The sequence below is a fragment of the Aquarana catesbeiana genome, linkage group LG09 (assembly GCF_042186555.1).
Source record: "Aquarana catesbeiana isolate 2022-GZ linkage group LG09, ASM4218655v1, whole genome shotgun sequence".
Taxonomy (NCBI): domain Eukaryota; kingdom Metazoa; phylum Chordata; class Amphibia; order Anura; family Ranidae; genus Aquarana; species Aquarana catesbeiana.
In genome coordinates this window covers 56,917,799-56,942,463 of record NC_133332.1, presented here as the reverse complement: position 1 = coordinate 56,942,463, position 24,665 = coordinate 56,917,799, and the positions used below count along the sequence as shown (strand labels likewise).

Below are 24,665 nucleotides of genomic sequence, written 5' to 3'. Positions count from 1 at the left end.
TTGGCTGTGGCAGTGTTGTAACAAAATGCCTTAACTGAAAATGTCGCCATTCATCTATCACCATTAATTCCCTCTTGTGCCTCAATTCTTGAAATGTGCAAATCTTTGCTTTTTTCCTTATGACTTTTAACCACTTCCCGACCGCCTGCCATACATACACTTCGGCAAGCCGGATCTATTACGCAAAATCATGTACAGTACTACCTCGGATTGCGAGTAACGCGGTTAACGAGCGCTTTGCAATACGAGCTATTATTTTTTAAAAATCCTGACTCAAGCCTCTGCGGTGTGCTGTACCGCATTTGGCCCGAGGTGCGGGGGCGCTGGTGACACTCAGAGCCACTCAGATGTTGTTCTGTTTCCGAATGTTTCCAAGTACATCCAAGCAGCTCCGAGCAGTTTCCGAGTGTTTCCGAGTGTCTCCGGCACCTCTGGCCACATGCGGTACTGCATACAATAGAAGTCACTGTGGAACAAATTATCTGAATTTCTATTGACTTCTATGGAGAAACTCGCTTTGATATACGAGTGCTTTGGATTACAAGCATTCTTCTGGAACGAGTTATGCTCGTAATCCAAGGTACCACTGTTCCTGAATGTGATTTTGTCAATGGCCACTGGGGGTCGCACTCGCACCGTCAGAGCCACGATCGCATGCTGATTGGCCACAGGGGGAGCCAATCAGCGGTCCACCCGCAATCGTTCCCCGCAGAGACAGAACGGCGGTCTGCCGATGTAAACAAGCAGACTGCCATGCTGTCAGGCATGGACACTGTGATCTAGTGTTTCTGCTAATCAGGAACAGGGATCACAGTGTCCATGGAGTGAGCCCATTCCATCACACAGTTAGAAACACACTAAGTGGACACTGTTAATCCTTTGATCGCCCTTGATGTTAATCCCCTCCCCTGCCAGTGTCATTAGTACAATGTCAGTGCATATTTTTAGCACTGATTACTGTAGTAATGTCACTGGTTCCCAAAAAAGTGTCAGCTAGGTGTCCAATCTGTCCGCCGCAATGTCACAGTCCCGCCTAAAATCACCGCCATTAAGTAAAAAAAAAAAAAAAAATTCCATAAATATATCCCCTATGTTGTAGACACTATAACTTTTGCGCAAACCAATCAATATACGCTTATTGGGATTATTTTTACCAAAAATATGTAGCAGAATACATATCGGCCTAAACTGATGAAGAAATTAGATTTTTTTTTTTAATTTTCGGAAGTGTTTTATAGCAGAAAGTAAAAAAATCTAGTTTTTTTTTTCAAAATTGTTGGTATTTTTTGTTTATAGCGCAAAAAATAAAAAACGCAGAGGTGATCAAATACCACCAAAAGAAAACTCTATTTGTGGGAAAAAAATTACATCAATTTTATTTGGGTATAGCGTCGCACGACCGCGCAATTGTCAGTTAAAAATAAAGCAGTGCTGTATTGGAAAAAATGGCCTGGTCGTTAGGAGGGCAAAACCTTCCGGGGCTGAAATGGTTAACTGTGCATTCTTATCTTTTATCCATTCCCCAAATAATGCCCCTTTTCCAGGTAAAAAAAAATTGCTTGCCTATGAATTAAATCCCAAACCCTAATGCCCCGTACACACGGTCGGATTTTCCGATGGGAAATGTTGGATGTGAGCTTGTTGTCGGAAAGTCCGACCGTGTGTATGCTCCATCGAACATTTGCTGTCGGACTTTCCGCCAACAAATGTTTGCTAGCAGGTTCTCAAATTTTCCGCCAACAAAACTTTGTTGTCAGAAAGTCCGACCATGTGTCCGATGCACAAAAGTTCACGCATGCTCGGAATCAAGCAGAAGGAGCCGCACTGGCTATTGAACTTCCTTTTTCTCGGCTTGTCGTACGTCTTGTACGTCACCGCGTTCCCAAGTTTGGAGTTGTTGGCCAACATTTGTGTGACCGTGTGTGTGCAAAACAAGTTTGAGCCAACAACCTTCGAACAAAAATCCACGGTTTTGTTGGCGGGAAGTCCGATCGTGTGTACGGGGCATTAGTCTACTTTCACAGTGAGGCGCTTTTCAGGCTTTTTAGCGCTTAAAAAATAACACCTGAAAAGCGCCTCTCATGCCTCCCCAGTGTGAAAGCCCGAGTGCTTTCACACCGGGGCAGTACGCTTGCAGGATGAGAAAAAAAGTCTTTAGGGCGTTGTGGGAGCGGGGTATACAGATAACCCTGGACGCTAGGCAATGTGAAAGTACCCGTAATACGTTCCATGTCAAAACATGAGTATTCTTATCTAAGATTCTATATTGTTGTGAAATCCATAAAATTTTACCGGTGCATTACTAATCATGTTCTCAATTTTCACCTTTTCACATCTTTTTTTCACTTGTTTTTCTTGTCCACTGTATCATTCCTGCTAGCAATACAGCATTGTAATATTTTGTAAAATCTGGTACAGCTAAACCCCCCTTGCCTTTTATCCTTACACAATAACGAGAACTGCATTCACGGTTTCTTTTTCTCCCGTAAATACCTTAATAACATTGCCTTTAATATCTTAAAATATGTTGGGGGTACAAAAATCAGGAACATTTGATATTTGTACAGGATTTTCGGTAGTATCATCAGCTTTCCAATAGTTATCTGTCCTACCCAAGAGAGTGGTCTTGCTTTATCTTTTTAATTTACGTTTTTATTTTGTTTAATAGCGGGATATAATTAGCTTTTTTCAAGGATTGCGTTCATTTTATTCCTAAATATTTTTGTTCTGTTTTCCTCCATGTAAATGGAAATTCCCGTTGTAAAGCTTGCTCTTCCTTCTTACCCAGATTTATCTTCAGGATCTCTGACTTTAAGAGGTTAATTTTTAAATTTGATATCTCTCCATAGTGTTTCAACAGTTTCATTGGGTTTGGTAATGTTATTCTAGGATTGGAGATGTAGAACAGAATATCATCCGTGTATGCCGCTACTTTATGCTCCTCATCTCCAATCTAAACACCTCCTATATCTATACTATTTCGGCTGGTTGCCAGTAAGGGTTCCAATCACAGAATGAATAATTACATAGTTACATAGTAGGTGAGGTTGAAAAAAGACACAAGTCCATCAAGTCCAACCTATGTGTGTGATTATATGTCAGTATTACATTGTATATCCCATGTTGTGATCAATCAGGTGCTTATCTAATAGTTTTTTGAAACTATCGATGCTCCCCACTGAAACCACTGCCTGTGAAGGGAATTCCACATCCTTGCTGCTCTTACAGTAAAGAACCCTCTACGTAGTTTAAGGTTAAACCTCTTTTCTTCTAATTTTAATAAGTGGCCACGTGTCTTGTTAAACTCCCTTCCGCTAAAAAGTTTTATCCCAAAGCGCTTTTTGGTACTCAATTATTTGCGGAAACTCCTCCCACAGGTGTGTGTTCTTCTTGAGACACATCTTATGGGATCCCGTGTTCTGAGTTTAAAACGAGCCTGGGTAGGTGCTCACTACCATGCACCTTATTCTAACTATGCCAGAGGTGTCAGTGTTTTAGTGCACAAATCCCTGCCCTTTCAGCTCTTGGATGTTAAAATCGACTCGGGGGGTAGATATGTGCTCCTGCATGCCCTGATTTCGGAGGTCCCAATTGTGATAGTGGGTGTTTACCTCCCCCCTCCAGCCGATATAGATGTGCTCCATGTGCTGATGCAGCAGGTTACACTTTATAATGTTGATAATGTATTATTTACTGGGGACTTTAATATGGCTCCTTCTTCAGGGATGGACAGGCTACATGCTTCTGGCCCACAGCAATCGGGTCTATCCTGCTAGGCCTCCACCTTCCACATGACAGACATTTGGCAACATTTTCACCCCTCTGATAGGGAATACACGTGCCTTTCCACCTCATACCGGATCTTGTCCCGCATTGATCTGGCTTTTGCCTCTCCTGCTTTGCTGTGTAGAGTGGTTTCTGCAGAGATTCTTTCACGAGGAATTTCAGATCATGCTCCGGTATCTGTCACATTTAGGCTCTCTGATGTGGAGAGTGTAGGTGTATGGAGGCTGTCCAAATACTGGATTATGGACCCGGATATACAGGAGGAGATGCCAGAGGCACTGTGTAACTTTTGGATTGGGAAAGCGGGCTCTGTTGGGCCTTTGGTGGTGTGGGATGCCCTTAAGTCATGGCTCAGGGGTACATATATGGCTCGTATAGCCGAGAAAAAGAGGCAATCTGCGCAGTCTCTGAGGCATTTGGAAGAACAGGCAAGGTTGAAAGAGGCTGAATATGTACGGTCTCCTAACCAGGAAAATTATGTGCCCTGGCAGGATACTTTAAGGGAACTGTCCTTACTTAGAGTAGAGCTCACCAAGAAGTCTATGCTTGATAATGCCCAGAGGGTGTTTGAATTCAGGGACAAAAATGGGAGGCTGCTGGCCTGGTTGGCCAAAGGACAACATACTGTGACTCATATTGGTAGGTTGAGGGATCTGGATGGCCGTCTGCTGACGGCTCCAGCAGATATAAGTGCTAGATTCCTTGATTTTTACCAGACCCTCTACTCCTCTAGGGCAACCTTTCACACCTCTGAACTACTTCAATATCTTGACCAGATTCTACTTCCTTCTTTGGAGACGAAGAAGAGCGAGGAATTGGATAAGGATATCTCCCTTGTGGAAGTGCAGGAATCATTAGGATCTATGCAGTCGGGCAAATCCCCAGGACCCAATGGAATTCCCATTGAATTCTATTCGGTATATCAAGAATTTTTGGCCCCCAACCTTACTTCGTTATTACGACAATCCTCAGACCTAGACTCCTTTCCAGACTCCTGGTCTGAGGCGATAGTGGTCTTGGTGCCAAAACCCGGTAAGGACCCTGAAGAGTGTGCCTCCTACCGGCCTATTTCCCTAATTAATGCCGATGCCAAGTTGCTGGCAAAGGTTCTAGCCCGTAGGCTCGGTAGGGTAATAGAGGACCTCATTCATGTGGATCAAACCGGGTTCATGCCGGGTAAGGGCACGGATATCAATATCCGTCGTCTGTTTCTAAATTTAGCCACCTCCCATCATAATGAAGGCACAAGAGTCATAGCCTCTCTGGACGCGGAGAAGGCTTTTGACTCCATTGAGTGGGAGTATGTTGTTGTATAAACCCCCTAGGGCAAGAATTCGGGTTAATAATACCCTCTCAGATTTTTTTCTCCTTCAGAGGGGGACCCGGCAAGGTTGCCCTCTACCCCCCAGCCTCTTTGGGCTAGCCTTGGAACCCTTGGCAGTTTTAGTCAGGGAATCTGACAATATTAAGGGGCTCCGGGTTGGCCCTCTGGAGGAGAAAATATCGTTATATGCGGACGACACCTTGTTATATCTGCAAGATGCTGGTCCTTCTCTACAGGCTGCTCTGAATGCCTTTGACGAATTTGGAAGGTTTTCTGGAATTCGTATCAATTGGAGCAAGTCTGTCTTGTTCCCTCTTGATGCGCAGACTAGACAATCTGCGGCCCAGTCCGCGTTGAGATGGGTAGATGAATTTGTATATCTGGGAATTAGGGTCACGCGAGATCCCCAGTCCTTCCAGCGCCTTAATCTCCAGCCCGTAGTGACACGCCTCAAAGACCACTGCTCTTGATGAACTAATTTACCCCTTAACCTCCTAGGGTGAATTAATATCCTAAAGATGATCTATCTTCCTAAATGTATTTATTTTTTTCAGGAATTGCCCTGTGATGATACCCCGATCCTTCTTCAGAGAGCTTGATAATTGCATAGGTTCCTTTTTGTGGCGGGGATCCCCCCTCAGTTGGCCAGATCGACCCTACAGCTCCCTGTTGACTGTGGTGGGTTGGCTTTACCCAACCTGCTCCTATACTATTGGGCGGCCATGTTAGTCACAGTTAGGTGGTGGTTGGAGCAGTCTAGAGCCAATGCTGCAGTATGCCTTGAGGCGGCTATTGTGGGATCTCTCAGGGAGTTAGGTAATCTGATATATCGCGGAGCGTCAGAGAGGATAGCTGGTTGGGCGCCGGGGTGCGTTTGTGAGCGTGTTCCTGTGCGTGCTGGGGCGCGTGTTCCTGGGGGCACCGGTGTGTCTAGTCTGGCTGTCCATGGTGTGCAGGGTGGCGTCCGGGCGCGCGCACGTTCGCGCTAGCGCGCGTCCGCCTATGGGCGTTACTGCAGGCGTGCCTAGTGGTGCTGGCGTGCATGCCGGTGTTCGGGGCGCGCTCGGGCGCGTGCGGGTGCACGGGCGTCTGGGCGTATCGGCGCGCGCACAAGCGCGGCGTTTGGCACCAATCTGCCTATTTAGGTCTGCCTCAATCCCTGATCGGTGCTGCCTGATCAACAGCTCTGTGCCAAAGTTCTGTGATCCTCTCTGTGTTCCGTATCTCTGAAGTTTTGACCTATTACGACCTGGCTTGCCTTTTGGACCTCCCTGACTTCTGCCTGAACCCGACCCTGGCTTGTTTGACCCCGCTTTTGCCTGCTCCTTTTGTACTTCTGCTGCCAACCCGTTGCCGACCTTTGCCTGTGTGTGACCAGCCTAGTAAGCTCCTGCTCAGCATCAGTTCCAGTGTTCCTGAGTTCTACCTGCTGCAAGAAAGACCACCTTTCTCCAGGATCCATATACCAGGCCCTCATACCACTCCGTACTCGCGGGCTTCCTGTCTGCTCTATCAGGGGCCCCGAGTCGGATACGTAAGGGAGCCTACCCTCTGCCCAAGCGGACTCACCTGTCTGGTAAGTGTGGGACCTGACAGTATCAGGCAGCCATGAGTCCGGGCAGGGGGCCTCCCCCATGGATGAACTTTGCAGGCACCTAGCGGGCCTCACCCAGGCGGTTAAAAGCCTTCAAGAAGGCTATACAAGACTGGAAGGACAGGTCCAGGCCCTCTCAGCATCTCCTCAGGGAGCAGCACCTTCTGGCCCTTCCGCAGCACCCTCTGTAGTAATGCTCCCCTCGGAGCCCAGGGTGCCTACACCCGAAAAGTTCTCTGGAGAACGTTGCAAGTTCCGGGCATTCCGCAACGCCTGTGAGCTTTATTTTGCCTTACAACCTCATACGTTTTCTCTGGAAGCCACTAAGGTGGGGTTTGTTACATCACTTCTGACCGGCGAGCCTCAGACCTGGGCCCACCGTCTACTGGAGCAAAAATCCAGATCTCTGGATTCCTTGGATGACCTCCTCTTAGCGATGTCTCAGCTATACGAGGACCCCCAACTAACGGCTACTGCAGAAGCCGCTTTGCACTCTCTGCAGCAAGGTCGCAGAGCAGCCGAAGACTATGCTGTAGAGTTCAGACGTTGGAGCTCTGATACGGAGTGGAATGATGCTGCCTTGTGTCATCAATATCGGTTGGGGTTGTCCGACCCCCTTAAAGATGAATTGGCATGTGTGGGGATACCTCAGTCGCTGGATGAGCTCATAAACCTGTCAACTCGGATTGACCGCCGTCTTAGAGAGAGACGTTCTGAGAGGTCCGTTGGCCACCCATGTCCCACTTGGTTCCTAGTGCCCCGAATCAAGCTTCTCCCGCCTCATCTGTTCCGGCCCAGGAAGCTCCAGAACCCATGCAGCTAGGGCTGCTCCGTCCCTCTCTGACCCCAGAGGAGAAGACGCGCAGACGCATACTCAATCTGTGCCTGTATTTTGGAGAACCAGGACATTTTGTGGGGGCCTGCCCCAACAAGAGACGTAAGTGCCTGCCATCCTCTTCTTTGTGTGCACCTGTCTCACCCAGATCCGGTAACCATTTAACACTTTCTGTTATGTTACAGCTACCTGGAAGGAACATCCCAGTACCGGTAATTATTGATTCTGGAGCATGCAGCGGTTTCATTGACCGACCCTTCGTTGAAAACCATAATATTCCTATCCAACCCAAGGCCCAGGGACTGGCAGTATTCTTAGCAGACGGCTCCACCCTCAGCTCTGGACCAGTTACCAAGGAGACCGTTCCTTTACTGGCTACTATTGGCCCGGAACATCAGGAACTCTTACGCCTGGATGTCATCTCCTCTCCTCTCTTTCCAATCATCTTGGGAATGCCTTGGCTACAAGCTCACAATCCCAGTATAGACTGGTCCACAGGCAAGATCCAGTTTCTGTCCAATTATTGCAAACAACACTGCTTGTTGGGAACACCCATGACACCATCTCAGTGCCTTTGCTTAGACTCGGATGCCAAGTCTTATCAAACTCTTCCCGAACCCTACCGGGATTTCCTGGATGTGTTCAGCAAGAAGGGGGCAGAGACTCTCCCGGTACACAGACCCTATGACTGCCCAATAGAGCTTTTACCCGGAACTGAAGTTCCCTTCGGGAGGATTTTTCCCCTAACTGAGCAGGAGCTGGGCACCTTGAAAACCTATATCGATGAAAACCTAAAGAAAGGATTCATCTCCAGCAGGTGCGGGCATCTTCTTCGTTGAAAAAAAGGATCACTCCTTACGTCCCTGCATCGATTACCGGGAATTAAATAATTAATTAATAAATTATTAATTAATTATTAATTAATAATTAATTAATTAATATAAAAAACAGATATCCGTTACCTCTAGTACCTGAACTATTTCAAAGATTAGGATCCGCTACCGTCTTCACCAAGCTGGATCTCCGTGGAGCCTACAATTTGATCCGCATAAGAGAGGGGGGTCGAGTGGAAGACGGCCTTTCGTACTCGATTCGGATACTACGAGTAGCCCTTTGGCCTGTGTAATGCGCCAGCCACCTTCCAGCACTTCGTCAATGATGTCTTCTGTGACTTCCTGGACCTGTACGTCATCGTCTATCTGGATGATATCCTGGTTTTCTCTGCTTACCTGATCGACCACCGCAGACACGTATGAAACGTACTTACCCGACTCAGACAACATGGGCTTTATGCCAAACTCGAAAAATGTGAGTTCGAGCTCCAATCTATTCAGTTCCTAGGCCTGGTTATCTCTCCCGAGGGTATCAAGATGGACCCACAAAAAGTATCTTCTATCTTGGATTGGCCTGCACCTGTAGACAAAAAAGGAGTACAGCGCTTTATTGGCTTCGCCAATTTTTATAGGAAGTTCATTAAAGGATTTTCTTCTATAATAACTCCCATTACTGAACTCATCAGACAAGGAACCCAGTTTTGCTGGACCTCTAAGGCGCAATTGGCTTTTGACAAACTCAAGGCTTTGTTTACTTCAGCCACCATTCTTAAGCATCCCAATCCAGCCTTACCCTTCGTATTAGAAGTTGATGCTTCCGAAGTTGCGGTAGGAGCCGTGCTCTCACAAAGACAAGGCGCCAAAGTGCTCCTGTACCCTGTGAGGTTCTTTTCACGTAAACTTTCGTCTTCTGAAAGAAACTATGACGTGGGAGATCGGGAACTTCTAGCCATTAAGGCAGCTTTGGAAGAATGGCACTATCTTTTGGAGGGTGCTGCTCACCCCATTTTGGTCTACACAGACCATAAAAATTTAGAATATCTGAGAACGGCTAAGAGACTAAAACCCCGGCAAGCCAGATGGGCATTTTTTTTTCCCGATTCCTATTCCACATCACCTACAGACCCGGATCCAAGAATGTCAAATCTGACACTCTCTCCCGCATGTTCCTTGATTCAGAAAAAACCCTACCTCCAGACACCATCCTCCCTTCTGGGAATTTCCTGCTTTTGCAAGAAGATCTGGTCTCTCAGATTAGACGGGCCTCTATGGGAATGACATCACCTGCTGAAGCTTGTACCAAAGACGGGCTGTTCTGGTACAAAAAAAATTGTGGTCCCTGAGGAGCTAAAAGTACGGGTGTTAAAATTGTGCCATGACCACAAATTGGCCGGTCACTTTGGCGCACGAAAGACAATCGATCTAGTACAACGTACTTTCTGGTGGCCTCACCTTGTTAAGGACTGCAAGGAATATGTTGAGTCTTGTAATACTTGTGCCAGAAACAAGAATAGCCGTGCAAGGGCATGGGGTCTGTTAAAACCTTTGCCGGTCCCAGAGAGGCCATGGACCATAATTTCAATGAACTTCATCGTTGAACTCCCCCCATCAGAAGGTTTCTCTTCCATCTTCGTTGTAGTAGACAGGCTGTCTAAGATGGCCCACTTCTTCCCCATGAAGGGCATCCCCTCAGCTATGGAAACTGCTACCATCTTTATTAAGGAAATTATCAGATTGCATGGAGTACCAACCAACATAGTTTTGGACCGAGGTGTCCAATTCACCTCCAGATTTTGGAAAGCCCTCTGCAGCTCCTTGGAGACTGAATTGGCATTCTCTTCGGCCTATCATCCATGGTCAAATGGACAAACTGAAAGGACGAATCAGACCTTGGCGCAATACCTCCGCTATTTCTCTGCATTCTCCCAGGACGACTGGGCCTCCCTGCTTCCCATCACAGAGTTCTCCTACAATAACTCACTGCACTCAGCTACCAACCAATCACCATTCTATGCTAATTACGGCTTTCATCCATCCTTTCTGCCTGGGTCAATACCCGAGTGCTCCGTCCCTGCAGTGTCCGAAACCTTGGACTTTTTTTCAACAAACAACAAATTACTGCAGAATACCATGGCCAAAGCTCAGGAAGATTACAAGAGAATGTTTGACAGGAAGAGACACGGAGAGCTCGTCCTGGAACCTGGCAACCCAATCTGGTTATCCACCACTAACCTAAAGTTGGCCTGTCCGTCCAGAAAACTAGTCCCTAAATACTTGGGTCCTTTCTTGGTTAAAAGGAAAATTAACAACGTGGCCTATGAACTTGACCTACCTAACGCCCTGAAGATACATCCAGTCTTCCATGTGTCCCTTTTGAAGCCGGTCACTCTCAATTCCTTTGTTGGCCGCAGTATCGGTCCACCCAAGCCTATCCTAGTTAACGGCGAAGAGGAGTTTGAGGTGGAGGCAACTTTAGATTGCAGAAGAAGATGCAACCAAGTCCAATACCTCGTAAAGTGGAAGGGCTATGGGCCCGAAGACAACTCTTGGGAACCAGAAAGCAACTTGCACACCAGGGAGCTTCTACAGTCATTTAAAGCTTCTCATGCCTTGAAGATGGCCCAGCTGGACATCCAGAGGGGGCACTGTCAGAGAGGTTACCTGGTTGGGCGCCGGTGCGCGCCGAGGCGCGTTGGTGCGCGTGTTCCTGTGCGTGCTGGGGCTGAGATTCCTGCCCTACATAGGGAATCATGGGAGGAATGTTTTGAAGGAAGTTCTAGACTGGTGATAAACTAATACAAGCAAAATTCTTACATACAATATACCTTACGCCTCAGAGACTGCATAGAATATACCCGAAGAGGTCCCCGGATTGCCAGCATTGTCAGTCTCCGGACAGCTCCTACATTCACATGTTTTAGACCTGCCCCAGACTTTCCCTATATTGGACTGCCATAATGGAAGTCATTAACGCTCGTCTACAACTTGAAATACCCCTGACACCTGAATTAGCTTTGTTAGGCATACGTGACGATGACCAGAGACCTAGACATACTAAGTTGCTCGTTTCGCTGTTGCTCTTCTATGCCAAAAAAGAGATCTTATTAAAATGGAATTCTCGCAGGTCTCCCACAGTAAGGGTATGGGAGAATTCAGTCAATGCTGTCTTACCTATGTACAAACTGACATATATAAGTAGAGGATGCCCTCAGAAGTACACAAGAGTATGGCAGCCTTGGACTGATCCTGGTTGAGGTCTTCTTTACTGCGACCTGACACCTTTCTGTATTTTGTGTGCTGTATTGTATACTGTGTTGGCCCCCCCCCCATCTAGTCACTCCCTCCCCCCCCTCACTTCCTCCCCACCCCTCTCATTGCCATCATGAACCACTTAATCTAACTATATGCTATTCACCTGCTCCTTCTGTATAACATTTATGGATCACTTATGTAACCACTCTACTGTTTCAAAATATTCTGTATTTTGTACCATCTTTTCTTAAATAAAGACCAACCTTGTTGTTAAAAAAGAAAACGTTTTATCCCTATTGTGGGGTCACCAGTACGGTATTTATAATTTGGAATCATATCCCCTCTCAAGCGTTTCCTCTCCAGAGAGAATAAGTTCAGTGCTTGCAACCTTTCCTCATATGTAATATCCTATAGACCCTTTATTAGCTTTGTTGCCCTTCTTTGTACTCGCTCCATTTCCAGTACATCCTTCCTGAGGACTGGTGCCCAGAACTGGACAGCATACTCTAGGTGCGGCTGGACCAGAGTCTTGTAGAGCGGGAGAATCATCGTTTTATCTCTGGAGTTGATCCCCTTTTTAATGCATGCCAATATTCTGTTTGCTTTGTTAGCAGCAGCTTGGCAATGCATGCCATTGCTAAGCCTATCATCTACTAGGACCCCCAGGTTCTCCCCCCAGTGTATAGATTGCATTCATATTTTTGCCACCCAAATGCATTATTTTACATTTTTCTACATTAAACCATAACAGGGGTGAAAGAGGGCACCCCTGTCTTGTTCCGTTTAACATTTCAAAGGGTGGGAACAAGGTTCCATTAATTTTTACTGTCGCTGTGGGGTGGTTATATAATGTTTTTATCCATTGGACCATCCTCGGGCCAATTCCCATTGCCTTTAGTGTAATCATCATAAATCCCCAGTCTACCCTGTTGAATGACTTTTCAACATCTGTTGACGGGAATAGAGATGGGGATTTTTCTCCGCATACATTAATGCGACAGGAGTAGTGTTCTCCCCCAATAGTACTATCCCTCCATTGGACAAACCCGACCTTGTCTGTATGCATTCAGGCATCAGATCTTTCATCCTGGTGGCTAAAACTTTGCAAATAATTTTGTATCTGCATTCAACAGTGATATTGGTCTGTGTCACGTAGCTGGTGGAGATCAAGCTGTAGAGCGGGCTTCTCTTGCACCTCTTGTCCAACATCCCTGGTAGTAATGACAGGAGGTGTGAAGACAGAGTGGCACAAGGGTCAGCATAGCAGGCAGCGCCAGCTGAGGTTTTCAGAAAACAGATGACCCTGGATCACCAGGCAGGAACCAGGAACTGGAACACAGTGAAGCTTGATCAGCAGGCAGGAGTGTAACACAAGCCAAAAGGTCATCAACAGCTGGGCAGCGAAGGTACAGGTGCATAAGACAGAGGCAGAATTAGGATACAGAGCGGAGTTGGTACACAGTCAGGCAGCAGGGCACAGACGCACAAGACAGGGGTAGAGTCAGAGTACAACCCGAGGTCACAAAAGGCAGGTGAGAATCCAGAGTTTGATCAAGGGCAAGCCAGGTTAAGCACGAGTACGCAGATATAGCAGGTCAAGGAATAGGCAAACAGGTACTAGCTAAAGACCACTCAGCAATCTGTTCATGCCATAGTTCAGCTTAAATAGGCCTTTGCTCATAATTATGCGCATGAACATGTAATAGCCTTTTGGTTCCAACTGAGCTTCTCTTACAGTCTGTAGCTAGAGCACAGGGTTGCATCTTTTCCCTCTTTGGGTATAACTGTAATAGAGGCTAGTAGTGATTCCCTCCTCATCTCAAAGCCTTCTCCTAAGCCGTTCATGTATGAGCATAACTTTGGTGTTAGCTTTTCTTTAAACTTCTTAAAATAACGCATTGTAAACCCATCCTTACAGGGGTTCTAATCTATCGTGATTGTACAGGGTTTATTTATTTTTTTTGTTATTGGTTTTGTTCATAAGAGAGAACTTTTCCTTTGGTCCCTGTTTCACTGAGCCCCTAAATCTCCCTCTTAACCCCCATCACTGAAATAGGTAGTGAAGGAAAACCTTCCCAATAGGTAATACAGACAACAATAAAACCAGGCAGAAGTTCTAATCCTTTCCCCCATTTTAGTGCGTTTTGCAGTTTGCAGAAACGCACTACAGTCCATTTAACATTGTTTCCTATGGTACAAGTTCACTACAGTACATTTTGCGGCTGGTGCATTTTTGGAAAGGGTTCAGGGACTTTTATTCCGATATTTGCGAGTAATAGACTTCAATGGAACCACACCAGCAACGCAAGTATTATGGTTGTGATGTGATTTTTGATGCGTTTTGCGTTTTTTATTTTAACACTGTATATAGCTGGTTGCTAAGCAGGGGGCTGTGAAGTCGTCCGCTGCGTCCTTAAAAACCGATGAGTCATCAGCTATCAGCTTTCCCCTCCATTTCCTGACCTGCCAGCCGGGATGCTCAGATAAGGGCCTGGTATGGATTTTGGGGGGGAACCCCACGCCATTTTTTTCGTACATTTTTTGGCCGGCAATTTTTATTTTTTTTTTACATTCAGCTTTGATGACTCATCGGTTGTGAAGGACGTGGTGGCCAGCTTCCCACCCCCCTCTTTAGTAACCAGCTATATACAGTGTGTTTACAGTGCATTTAAAGAGAAGAAAAAAGTAAAACGCAAAATGCATTAAAACTGCATGCAAAAATGCATAAAAACGCTGGTTTAAAAATGCAAAATGCACTGCAAAACATGCTTGAAAAACGCATCGAGTGCAGCTGCATAGATGTGAACCTAGACTGAAGGCGTTTCAGATTCCAGATTTTCATGCATGACTGGAGTGTCCTAAAACATAAGCCAGTCCACAAAGCAAGTAGAAGCCTTGGCAGTTATTTATTGCAATATTATATTATATTCATATTATCCAATGGAAGCATCCTATTCACCTGATAGAAGAAGTCAAACAAGGTCATTCGATTTAGAAATTATTAGTACAGGTAAACATGTTACCCTTTTGCCAGTCAGCATTCCTTATCAGACTGGGTGGGAGAATTCAGTGTACAAGAGTTCATATGTCAGCAATGCCAAAAAATAGCTGGCTCTTGGTTAATCTATTTAGTGCGCCAATTTCATCCCTACCGAGCTGTTCCCTTTATAAAAAAGCCTGTAGCAGACTGAAATATTATTAGCTCCATTGCAGGAGAGCATAGTGCCAACATGGAGATCTTGAGTACAAGCACGCTGTTATTAATTGTCTGTTTGATCTTCCTCATCTTAAGTATCACACATGCCAGGAAGCATCAAAGCAAAGGTAGGCTGCCACCGGGGCCCACCCCGTTGCCCATTATTGGGAACATTCTGCAATTAAATGGAAAAGACCCCTTCAAGTCACTCATTAAGGTAAGTTTCCAAGTTTGATTAAAGATATCAGTTACCAGCTTGGCAGGTATAAAGCATTAGTTTATATAATCCATGCTGTCACTGTGCAGTCTGTTGAATCACGACATAACATGTTGCAGTGATCGCAATTTGATTTTTAATTAAGAGGAGCAAAAGTTATTTCCTAAATACATCTTATGATTTTGAATGTCACCAAAGGTTTTTTTGAAACCTCAACCTTCTCCTATTTATAAAACATTTATTTGACAAATGCCATAAGCATTCTCCAAGCCTGCATAAATTTTCCCTAATGCCGTGTACACACAACCGGACTTTTCGACAGCAAAGGTCCGACAGAACGAATCCGCCAGACAATTCGATCATGTGTGGGCTTCATCGGACCTTTGCTGTCGAAAAATCAGACGGACTTTAGAAATAGAACATGTTTGAAATCTTTCCGACGGAGTTGAGTCTGGTCGAAAAATCCAGTCGTCTGTATGCTAGTCCGACGGAAGAAAACCGACGCTAGGACAGCTATTGGCTACTGGCTATGAAATTCCTTATTCTAGTCCGGTCGTACGTCATCACGTTCGAATCAGTCGGACTTTGGTGTGATCGTGTGTAGGCAAGTCCGTTTCGTCGAAAGTCCGTCGAAAAGTCCTTCGGAGTTCAGTCGTCGAAAAGTCCACTTGTGTGTACACGGCATAAGACTAATTATTACATATGATTGTCAACTCCATCTAGTGGCCAAAATGCGTTAATTTTTCTGATAGGGGTATTTCATAAAAATAACCATATTTTGGACACTAGATAGAGCTAAAGATCTTATAAAATACTGTAATCATAATAAAGAAAATACAGGGATATTGGTGCAGGCTGGGCGAATGCTTGTGACATTTGTCCAATGGATGTTTAATATCTAGACTCCTAGTGTTCCCTCTGCTAGCTTTCTGTAGCTAATTGTATGCAGTCATCATTTTTATTGAAAAACACCTTCTGTTAAAAAATATAAAAAAAAAAAAAATTCAGGCAAAATGTTTTTGCTTAATTACAAGAGGTATGTATATTCTGACTTTAATTGTGATGTGTTGGGTGTATTTCTTCCTGATTTGTCCAATAATTCAGCATTAAACAACTCTGGTACTTTGCTTCGGTGCAGGAGCTTCCCGTAATCAAAAGACCAGTCACTGCTGCTCTCACATCTTGTGCAGAATGACCGGTCTTGTAACCACCTCCTCCTGTACTTTTCTGCAGGCAGCCTGTAGTTGGTGGGCCTGCTGTGCCCCTCCTAAATATCCATTCTTGGCACAGGCTATGGTCAGCACAGTGATGATTTAACTGCTATTGAAGGTATTATCTAGGTTTGCAAGGGAATTTGGTGAAATACTGTATATTTTAATTATAGTTTTTGTAACTAAACTTAACTTAAAGTGTATGTAAAATCTTTGTCTTTTTTCATTTTTAATAGCATGGGAAAGAGTTAGTAAGTTTTCATTGCTTTTTGTTTCCTTGCTGGGTAGATTCACTCTCTCTGTATGTCCTGGTGCTCACTGACCTAAGGACTAAAAGTGATGCAAAATCCAAAATGTCAGGGTTGTCACCAAAACAAGAATACAAGGGAAATTTACAATAAAGAATCAGGGCCAGGACCAGGGGGGCAGAAGGGACGCGTGCCTCAGGTGCCATGGCTCTATGTAGGGGGGTTGTTGGGAGCTGTAGCAGGTCCCTTCTTCCTACCTCCCACTGACAGGAGTGACTGCAGTGTCATTTCTGTTAGCAGGGCTTTTCTTCATCCACAGTGTTGTGGTATTTAGTACTGCTATCTCCGGGACTTGCCCTACACTCAAAACTGTCACTTGTTCTTAAAACAGAAGCCAGCTTCCTGCGCCGTCTTCTGTCTATGAGTGACAACGTATCCCAAGTGATAGTGCCTTCTGAATACAGGAGGAGCAACTGTCAGAGGCTGGGCTGTCATACTACTGAGCAACGGGCGCTTATACAGATCATGACAGCCCAACCTCCTAGCAGCTGCTCCTCCTGCAATGAGGACTGGTTAGTAGCTGTGGGGAGCTTTATAGTGAGGGGGGAATGGAGCTCTTTACTGGTGGATGGGGATGAAGGATAAGCTTTAAAGTGGGAAAGGGGGACAGGCCAAGGTTCAGGGAAGAGCTTTACACGAGGAGGGGGACCTTTGTAGTGGTGTTTTCTTCTATGTTACCACTGATGTAGATGTAGGGACATTTTTTCCTTTTAGTAATACCACCGATGTAGGGACTTTTTTTCTCTTCATTGATACTGCCAACGTGGGGACATTTTTTCATGGTTGGGGTGGTTGTCATGGAGGATTGGTCCTGTGTGAAGCAAAGATGCTAATTGGTTTCCTCTGTCTCAGCAGCTAGTTACAGTCTCTTAATTATGTAGAACCCATTCTTAGCTGTGGTTCAGGGATTGAAGGGAAAATGAAACAGCAGGTAAAGAGACTCTGGAAGGAACCTAAAAAGGCAAGTATTGGGTGGGGGGTGGGAGGCCATTGTTATGATAGTTTTAAGCATAACCAGTCGACCCAACGTGGATTTTTTTTTTTAAGTTAAACTTCAATAGCAAGAAAATCATGATCATCACAAAATCTAAGACTGTCCCTGGAAAATAGGTAACAACTGACAAATACAGCCACAGTTTGTGAGTTGTCAGTAATAACAGCCACTAATGTGGCTCTGTTGGGTGACCTGGTTCTTAAGTGGAATACGCTGCATTGGGAGGCACCTTTCTGAGATTTTAGAACACTGACATGTCATAAAATTTCAAACAAAAAAATTGTATTTACAATTTTATTTGTCCTGCAGCTGAGTGAGACGTATGGCCCAGTTTATACCATTCATATGGGCATGGAAAAAGTTGTAATGCTGTGCAGCTGTGATGCAGTCAAGGAGGCCCTTATTGATAAAGCAGATGATTTTAGTGCTCGGGGACACATGCCTCTACTGGAAAGGATAAGCTCTGGAGGACATGGTAAGAATAACTTAGATTATGAAGCTGTCCTTTTCACAGTGCCTTCTTTTGAATGTGAACTGCCTAAGACCGGGAACTTACCACATGCAGCCTTCTTTCTCTACCGGTCTCAGGATGTACTGTAAGTGTTAGAGAGGAGTGAGGGCAGAAAAAAGAACAAGTGGTCCGAGCAACCAACACTAGTTTGTTATTAGGAAAAGTAAACTTTGGCAGCCCCAGCCCCACTTCATCTAGTTCTTTGCCGACTCCCACTGTATGCCAGGCCCTGCTAAGAGAATGATATTGGACAGATGCTTGGAGGAGAATCAGCGTTCAATCCCACCTGTCAGGGGCGCCTGCGTCACCCCCTTCGACGAGGCTCCACACTCTCCCTCAGCTTAACTCTAGGCCAGCCCTCAAAATTTCCACTCGCCTGCTTACATTAGGCGAGTGGAAATTTTGAGGGCTGGCCTAGAGTTCAGCTTTAATTAGCTGTGGCCACATTGACTCTAGTTAGTCCCCTGTCGATGTATTCTACTCACCTTGGTTCCTTTTGAGTTAACATGCCCGCCCAATTAAAAAAAATTGTAATTTAGCCATATTCAGACAGACAAGTTATGAGAATCTGATGAAAAGCTTTTGGTTAAAGCTGTATGTGGTTCCTATATTCTGTAGTAAACATTTGTGTCTCATTGGTGCCATACATCATTTTTAGGATTGGTCTACAGTAACGGGGAACGTTGGAAACAGCTACGTCGATTTTCTCTGATGACCCTCCGAAATTTCGGAATGGGTAAAAAAAGCATTGAAGAGAGAATCCAGGAAGAGGCCTATTTCCTTACAGAAGAATTTAGGAAAACCAACTGTAAGTAAAGCATATAGGAGGGCATTTATAAAGTAGTTGTATGACCAACAACACTGAACATTAATAAAGCGCATTGATTATTTTTACAAATGTGTTTAAATCATGCTTCTTGACTCTAAAGCAAGTATAGCCTCATTTTTGTAAATAAGATTGTTCATATACCTACCGTATATGTCTTTCATGACTTGTATCCTTTTTATTGCTTATATTTGAAAAAAAATTCCAATAAAAAAAAAAAAGAGATTAGTTAGAGTTAGGTTAGGTAGAGAGTCTTGTCATATGAAACTGTCAAGCCTGTCCTCCAATCACAGTACAGCTTTAGATTTTACTCTGTAGGACAGCACAGGCTACACACCACAACTTGTATTCTATTAATGACTCATAAAATGCAGGTGCAGTGAGGAATAGACACTACGGTGACCATCAGAGAGTTTAGGGTAAAAGTGACAAAGTGTATATCCATCCCCCAACCATTTAATACTCACCTGCTTTTTCTTTTGTGGAATTTTGCAATGGCAGACGCAGGAAAAAGAATAGCTGGATAGCACTGCTAAGGTGATTTAAAGTGGTCAGTTAAAAGAAAGTCTATTAAAAAAGGAGACTACCATGTCATTTTAGCAAGTGTACTTTTTTGGTTGGTGACAATTTTTTTATGTATTTTTTTATTTAACAAGAACTTTATTGAGAAGTTTTGTAAAACTATACAATACAAAGCAGATATGAATTGAATTTCAGTTTTTCCAGGCCTTGAGGCTAGTATAGTATTATAATTAAATAAAACAAGATACGCATATGTGCAGTATAGTTCAAATGACCTAACAGAAATCATTATAAATAAACATAGGTTGAATATTTTGTTCAAGACTACAAGGGGGTGCTGATAAGTTTTGAGCCATACCCAGAAAAAATTGAGCTAGGAAGCTTTAAATTGCAGGGTGTGCTGGCCAATTTGTCTATATTCAATGGTGCAAAGATCATCTACCTATGATTTTAACATCTCTTTCTTTTTCAGGTCCACAGTGAACATGGCAGCACCTCCAGAAAAATGTGGAAGAGCATAAGACTATAATCAAGTTCCTGTTTCTCCAAGGGAAAGGTGCAAAGCAGATCCATGATGAAATGTCACAAACTTTGGGTGACATTGGCCCTTCATATGCAACAGTTGGTTGTCAATTTTAAAACTGTCCATTTCGGTGTTGAAGGTGAGAAACCCAGTGGAAGGCCTGTTTCTGTTTCTGTGCCTGCAAAAGTCAAAAGTTTTGGGATCCACTTTGCTGCAAGCTTTCTCATTTCCAAATCATTGTGGATAATGGCACCAACTCTCTCTCATGTGATATTCCCAGATATGGAGCAATATTTTGGCTGATATTCAGTCCTCATGTCATGGAAGGGTTTCACATTTGCAGGCACAGAGACAGAAACAGGCCTTCCACTGGATTTCTCACTTTCAACACCAAAATGGCCAGTTTTAAAATTGACAACCCAACATTTAACTGTTGCATAGTTTGTGACATTTCATCATGGATCTGCTTCATACCTTTTCCTTGGAGAAACAGGAACTTGATTATGGTCCTATGCTCTTCCACATTAAATTTTTCTGGAGGTGCTGCCATGTTCACTTTGGACCTGACCAAGAAAGATAAGTTAAAATCATAGGTAGTTGATTTTTGCACCATTGAATTTACCAGTACACCCTGCTCAATTATTTCTGGGTAAGGCTTAATACTTATCAGCACCCCCTCATATAACACAAGTCCTTCTCTTGGCTACCATCCAAGTGTAATTCATAGATGAAGGGAGATATCAGATGGTAGTTGGTGGCAGACTAGCCCGTGTGAATCTTAATGTAGAAAAGTCAGAATAGGAATAACATCGAAGGAGGTAAACTAAGTTCCAGAAAGCAATGACCAGGACTAAAACACAAAAGAGCAAATCATTTTTGTGTGTTCCATGCCGCAAATTATTAACTACTTGCTATCCGGACCAATTCTGATCATTTGCTCCTACATGTAAAAATCGACTTTTTTGCTAGAAAATTACTTAGAACCCCCAAACATTATATCTTTTTTTATAGCAGGGGCCCTAAAGAATAAAATGGTGGGTATTGTAATTTTTTTATGTCACACGGTATTTGCACAGTAGTTTTTCAAACGCAATTTTTTGGGAAAAAAAATACTTTCATGAATTTAAAAAAAAAAAACCACTAAAGTTAGCCCAATTTTTTTGTATTGTGAAAGATGATGTTATGCTGAGTAAATAGATACCTAACATATCATGCTTTAAAATTGTGTCTGCCTGTGGAATGGCGGCAAACTATAGTGCTTAAAATTCTCCATAGGCAACGTTTTAAAAGCCTTTACAGGTTACCAGTTTAGAGTTGCAGAGGAGGTCTGGTGCTAGAATTATTGCTCTCGCTCTTACATCCGCAACAATATCTCACATGTGTGGTGAGATCACCGTTTACATATGCGTTCCGGAGTAACATATGAGTTCGCATTAGCCCATTTGCATGTAAGCAGGGTGGGGCGGGGCACTTTCAATTTTTTTTTTTAATTTTATTATTTATTTTATACAAAAAAAATAGTTTACACTTTTTTTTTAATTTAACTTTATTGCTATCACCAGGAATGAACATCATCCCTTGTGACAGAAGGGGCCATGACAGGTTCTCTTTATGGAGAGATCTGGGGTCTATTAGACCCTAAATCTCTCCTCTAGCCGCCTATGCAGTGGATCTGATCGGCTGCTTTCCTGGCCGCTGGTGGCCAGGTAAACAAAGAGGTGGAACTGAAAGTGACGCCATAGCTCATCGCTCCCGGTTTCTGGGGTTACAGAGAGAGGGGAACGATGTTAGTTCCTCTCTCTCTATTCAGGGCAGCCATCTCAGCCAGCCGCATCGCTCCCAGGCACCGTGATCGTATGGTAGAGCCCGGAACAGGTGGCAGTGAGAGGGGGGGGACCCCCTTCCCCCACCAGCAGAAGTGATCTGAGTGGCTAATTAGCCACTCAGATCACTTCTGCCTATTAGGGAATCGCCGGCTAAAAATATACATATCAGAGTGATGCCTGTAGGTGCAGGCATCATTCTGGTATAACCACTGAAACCGGAGGACATCCATGGACATCCTACTGGTGGGCAGTGGTTAAATGTTGTCAGCTGAAACAAACTCTTAAAAGTTAGGTATAACCTTTTAAATGTAAATAAATTACCTGGTGCCTCTCCCCCATGTAAACTCACAAGACTAATGCCCCGTACACGGGGTCGGATTTTCCGATGGAAAATGTCCGATCGGAGCGTGTTGTTGGAAATTCTGACCGTGTGTGGGCTCCATCGGACATTTTCCATCGGATTTTCCGACACGCAAAGTTTGAGAGCAGGAGATAAAATTTTCCGACAACAAAATCCGATCGCGTCAATTCCGTCCGTGTGTGGCCTGTTCCGATGAGCTGGAGCAATGGAGCAATGGATACAGCACTTTCGTCACGCTGCAATGTTAAAAATGGTTTAATACAGCGCACTCTCTTCTTCTTCTTCTTTATAATGGGACAAGAATTAAGTAGTTTTGCTGCTCATATTCACACACACTTCTCACAAACTAATTTCTTTACTATTTTTCGGGATTCCCTCAATATATTTTGATATATTTTGATTTGTCACATCTGACATAATTATTTATTTAATTTATTTATTTTTTGGTTTTTAAGGCCGATTAATTTTTGCAGGGTTTGTATTTTTTTCAAGGCGTATTTTTGGTTTTTGGGATTTTTCTTTGTACTCGTGAAAATTTTTGTGTGTGTTTTTTGGGTCAAGTTACCACAACACCATTAATATGTTGTTCTATTTAATCTGTAGGAGATTGTTTGGTGTTGTTGTCCCTTGTTAATTTCACATTTTATGTTAGAAATGTACCTGAATCGTCACCAACAAACTGTCCTTTTTTTCGATGAAAACACACATAGGAAAGTATAATTTCCCAAATAAAAAACTTTTATTAAGGGGTCACAACTAAACAAAGAGGGAGGCAACGCTGGAGAAACAGCAGAAATGGGTGAAGCCTTGGACCCCCAGGGCAGACATCAATAATTTTCACGCAACATTGGTGGCCTGAGGAGTCCTTATCTAAGGGAGGGCAGTCTGGTACAGAAGTCCCAGAGATCGGGAAAGCAGCAAATGACATACATGTCCCCAGGCTGTGGTCATACAAGAGACAGCAGCTTTTGGCAGACCAGACTGAACCCAGGGCAATCACTCTCTGGTCTTCTTTCCACGCTTCCTTCCACGCTGTGGCTGTGGTGGTGGAGTTGTGGCAGCAGGAGGAGGAGGAGGAGGAGGATGGTCCAACTCAATCACGTCGGTCTTGGGTGTTAGTTCCCCACTCACTCCCTTACTTAGGACTTTATAAAGCAGGTCTTCACACAGCTTGCGTTGACCCTCCTGCATGCCCTGCAGTTTTGTGGCAGCCATGCAGGCAAAGGCCTCTTCAGGAGTGGGTAAGGCTCAGAGGGATGCAGAAGCCTCCTGAATGAGCCTGAGCGCAGAATCCTGCATGGGAGTCATCTTCCTCGCTCTTTTATATGGAAGGCGGAGGGGAGGAACCTGCGATTCGGTCAGGCTGCGACTGGTCCCGGGCTTCTCCTGGCTGACACTTAGCCCCGCCTCCTCCTGGCTGCCACTAATCCCAGCCTCCTCCTGACTGCCACATTCCACAACCTCCTCCTGGCTGAGGTCTTCCTGTGTATGAAAAATGGACATAGTTTTAGTATTTTATTCATCAATCACACACAATTTTCACCTTCTGACTGTTGCAAATTGAATGTTCACAAATATAACAGACTAGCCTTCTGAGCCCAGCATTTTTCATTCTTGTCCCAATTATTTTTGCCCACTACTGTCTATTGATATGTAAAAAACTTTTTACAATCAGCAATTAGTGATCAATACTAACATCTAGTAAACATAATTTCTTTATTGTCCTGAAATCTGTAGAGGAATGCTATAACTGACTCCAGCTGGGCTCCTCCACTTCCTCCTGGCTGGAAGGCCCAGGTTGGACATGGGAAGCCTCAGCTGGGGCGGAAGGAAGAGTGGAAGGAAGAGTGGAGAGGGATTCCCTGACTTCAGTGTGGTCTGACAGAAATCGCAGTCTCTCATAGTACCACAGCCTGGGGACATAAACGTCATCTGCTGCAGCTCCGGACCTCTGGGAATCTGTGACCTTCTTGCGCTCCCTAAGATAAGTGCTCCTCAGGCCACCAATTTTGGTTTTTAAATATGGGATGGTTGCTGTGGGGACCACCGGCTTCACCAACTCCAGCAGTTTCTCCAGCGCTGCCTGCCTCTTTTGTTTATTGTTGTAATGAGGATGTCTCATCTGCAAAAGACAGGGCAGCTCCCTGTATTTGTCTATGAACAGGGGGAGGAAGTTGTGGCCATTGAAGCCATCCATTTTCTCTGCAAGACACAACACAAGACAAACCCTAAGGTCAGGCCAAACTCTCCTAATCTTGTTAAAATCTAGGCTTCTATTTCGAAGCAGTATAGGCCCAAGTTTAGATCTTACCTTCCTTATCATGATCGGCGCTTTCGATGCTCCTTCCTCCGCTCACAGATCGTACGTAATACGCACGCGTGTTACGCTTTATACACACTGCGCATGCGTGTAACTCCGCCCGCCCCTGACGTTCATTCTAGTCTATTCCCCGCCCCTTTTCATTCTGCGCAGTGGGGGAAGAGCACATGGCGGATACACAGCAGGATCGTGCTAATTATAGCAACGAGGAGGAGGAGGAGGAAAG

General features: G+C 44.5%; 1 protein-coding gene across 1 annotated transcript in view; it reads left to right on the top strand.

The window, feature by feature from the left end:
* Positions 1-14,746: 14,746 nt before the first annotated feature.
* The window catches only part of LOC141107668 (cytochrome P450 2G1-like), a 42,511-nt gene continuing 32,592 nt past the window's right edge, over positions 14,747-24,665 (top strand). The window contains exons 1-3 of the mRNA XM_073598565.1: positions 14,747-15,037; positions 17,860-18,025; positions 18,720-18,869. Coding sequence (XP_073454666.1) covers positions 14,855-15,037; positions 17,860-18,025; positions 18,720-18,869 — 499 coding nt within the window. The 5' untranslated portion in view covers positions 14,747-14,854. The remainder of the gene's footprint in view (positions 15,038-17,859; positions 18,026-18,719; positions 18,870-24,665) is intronic.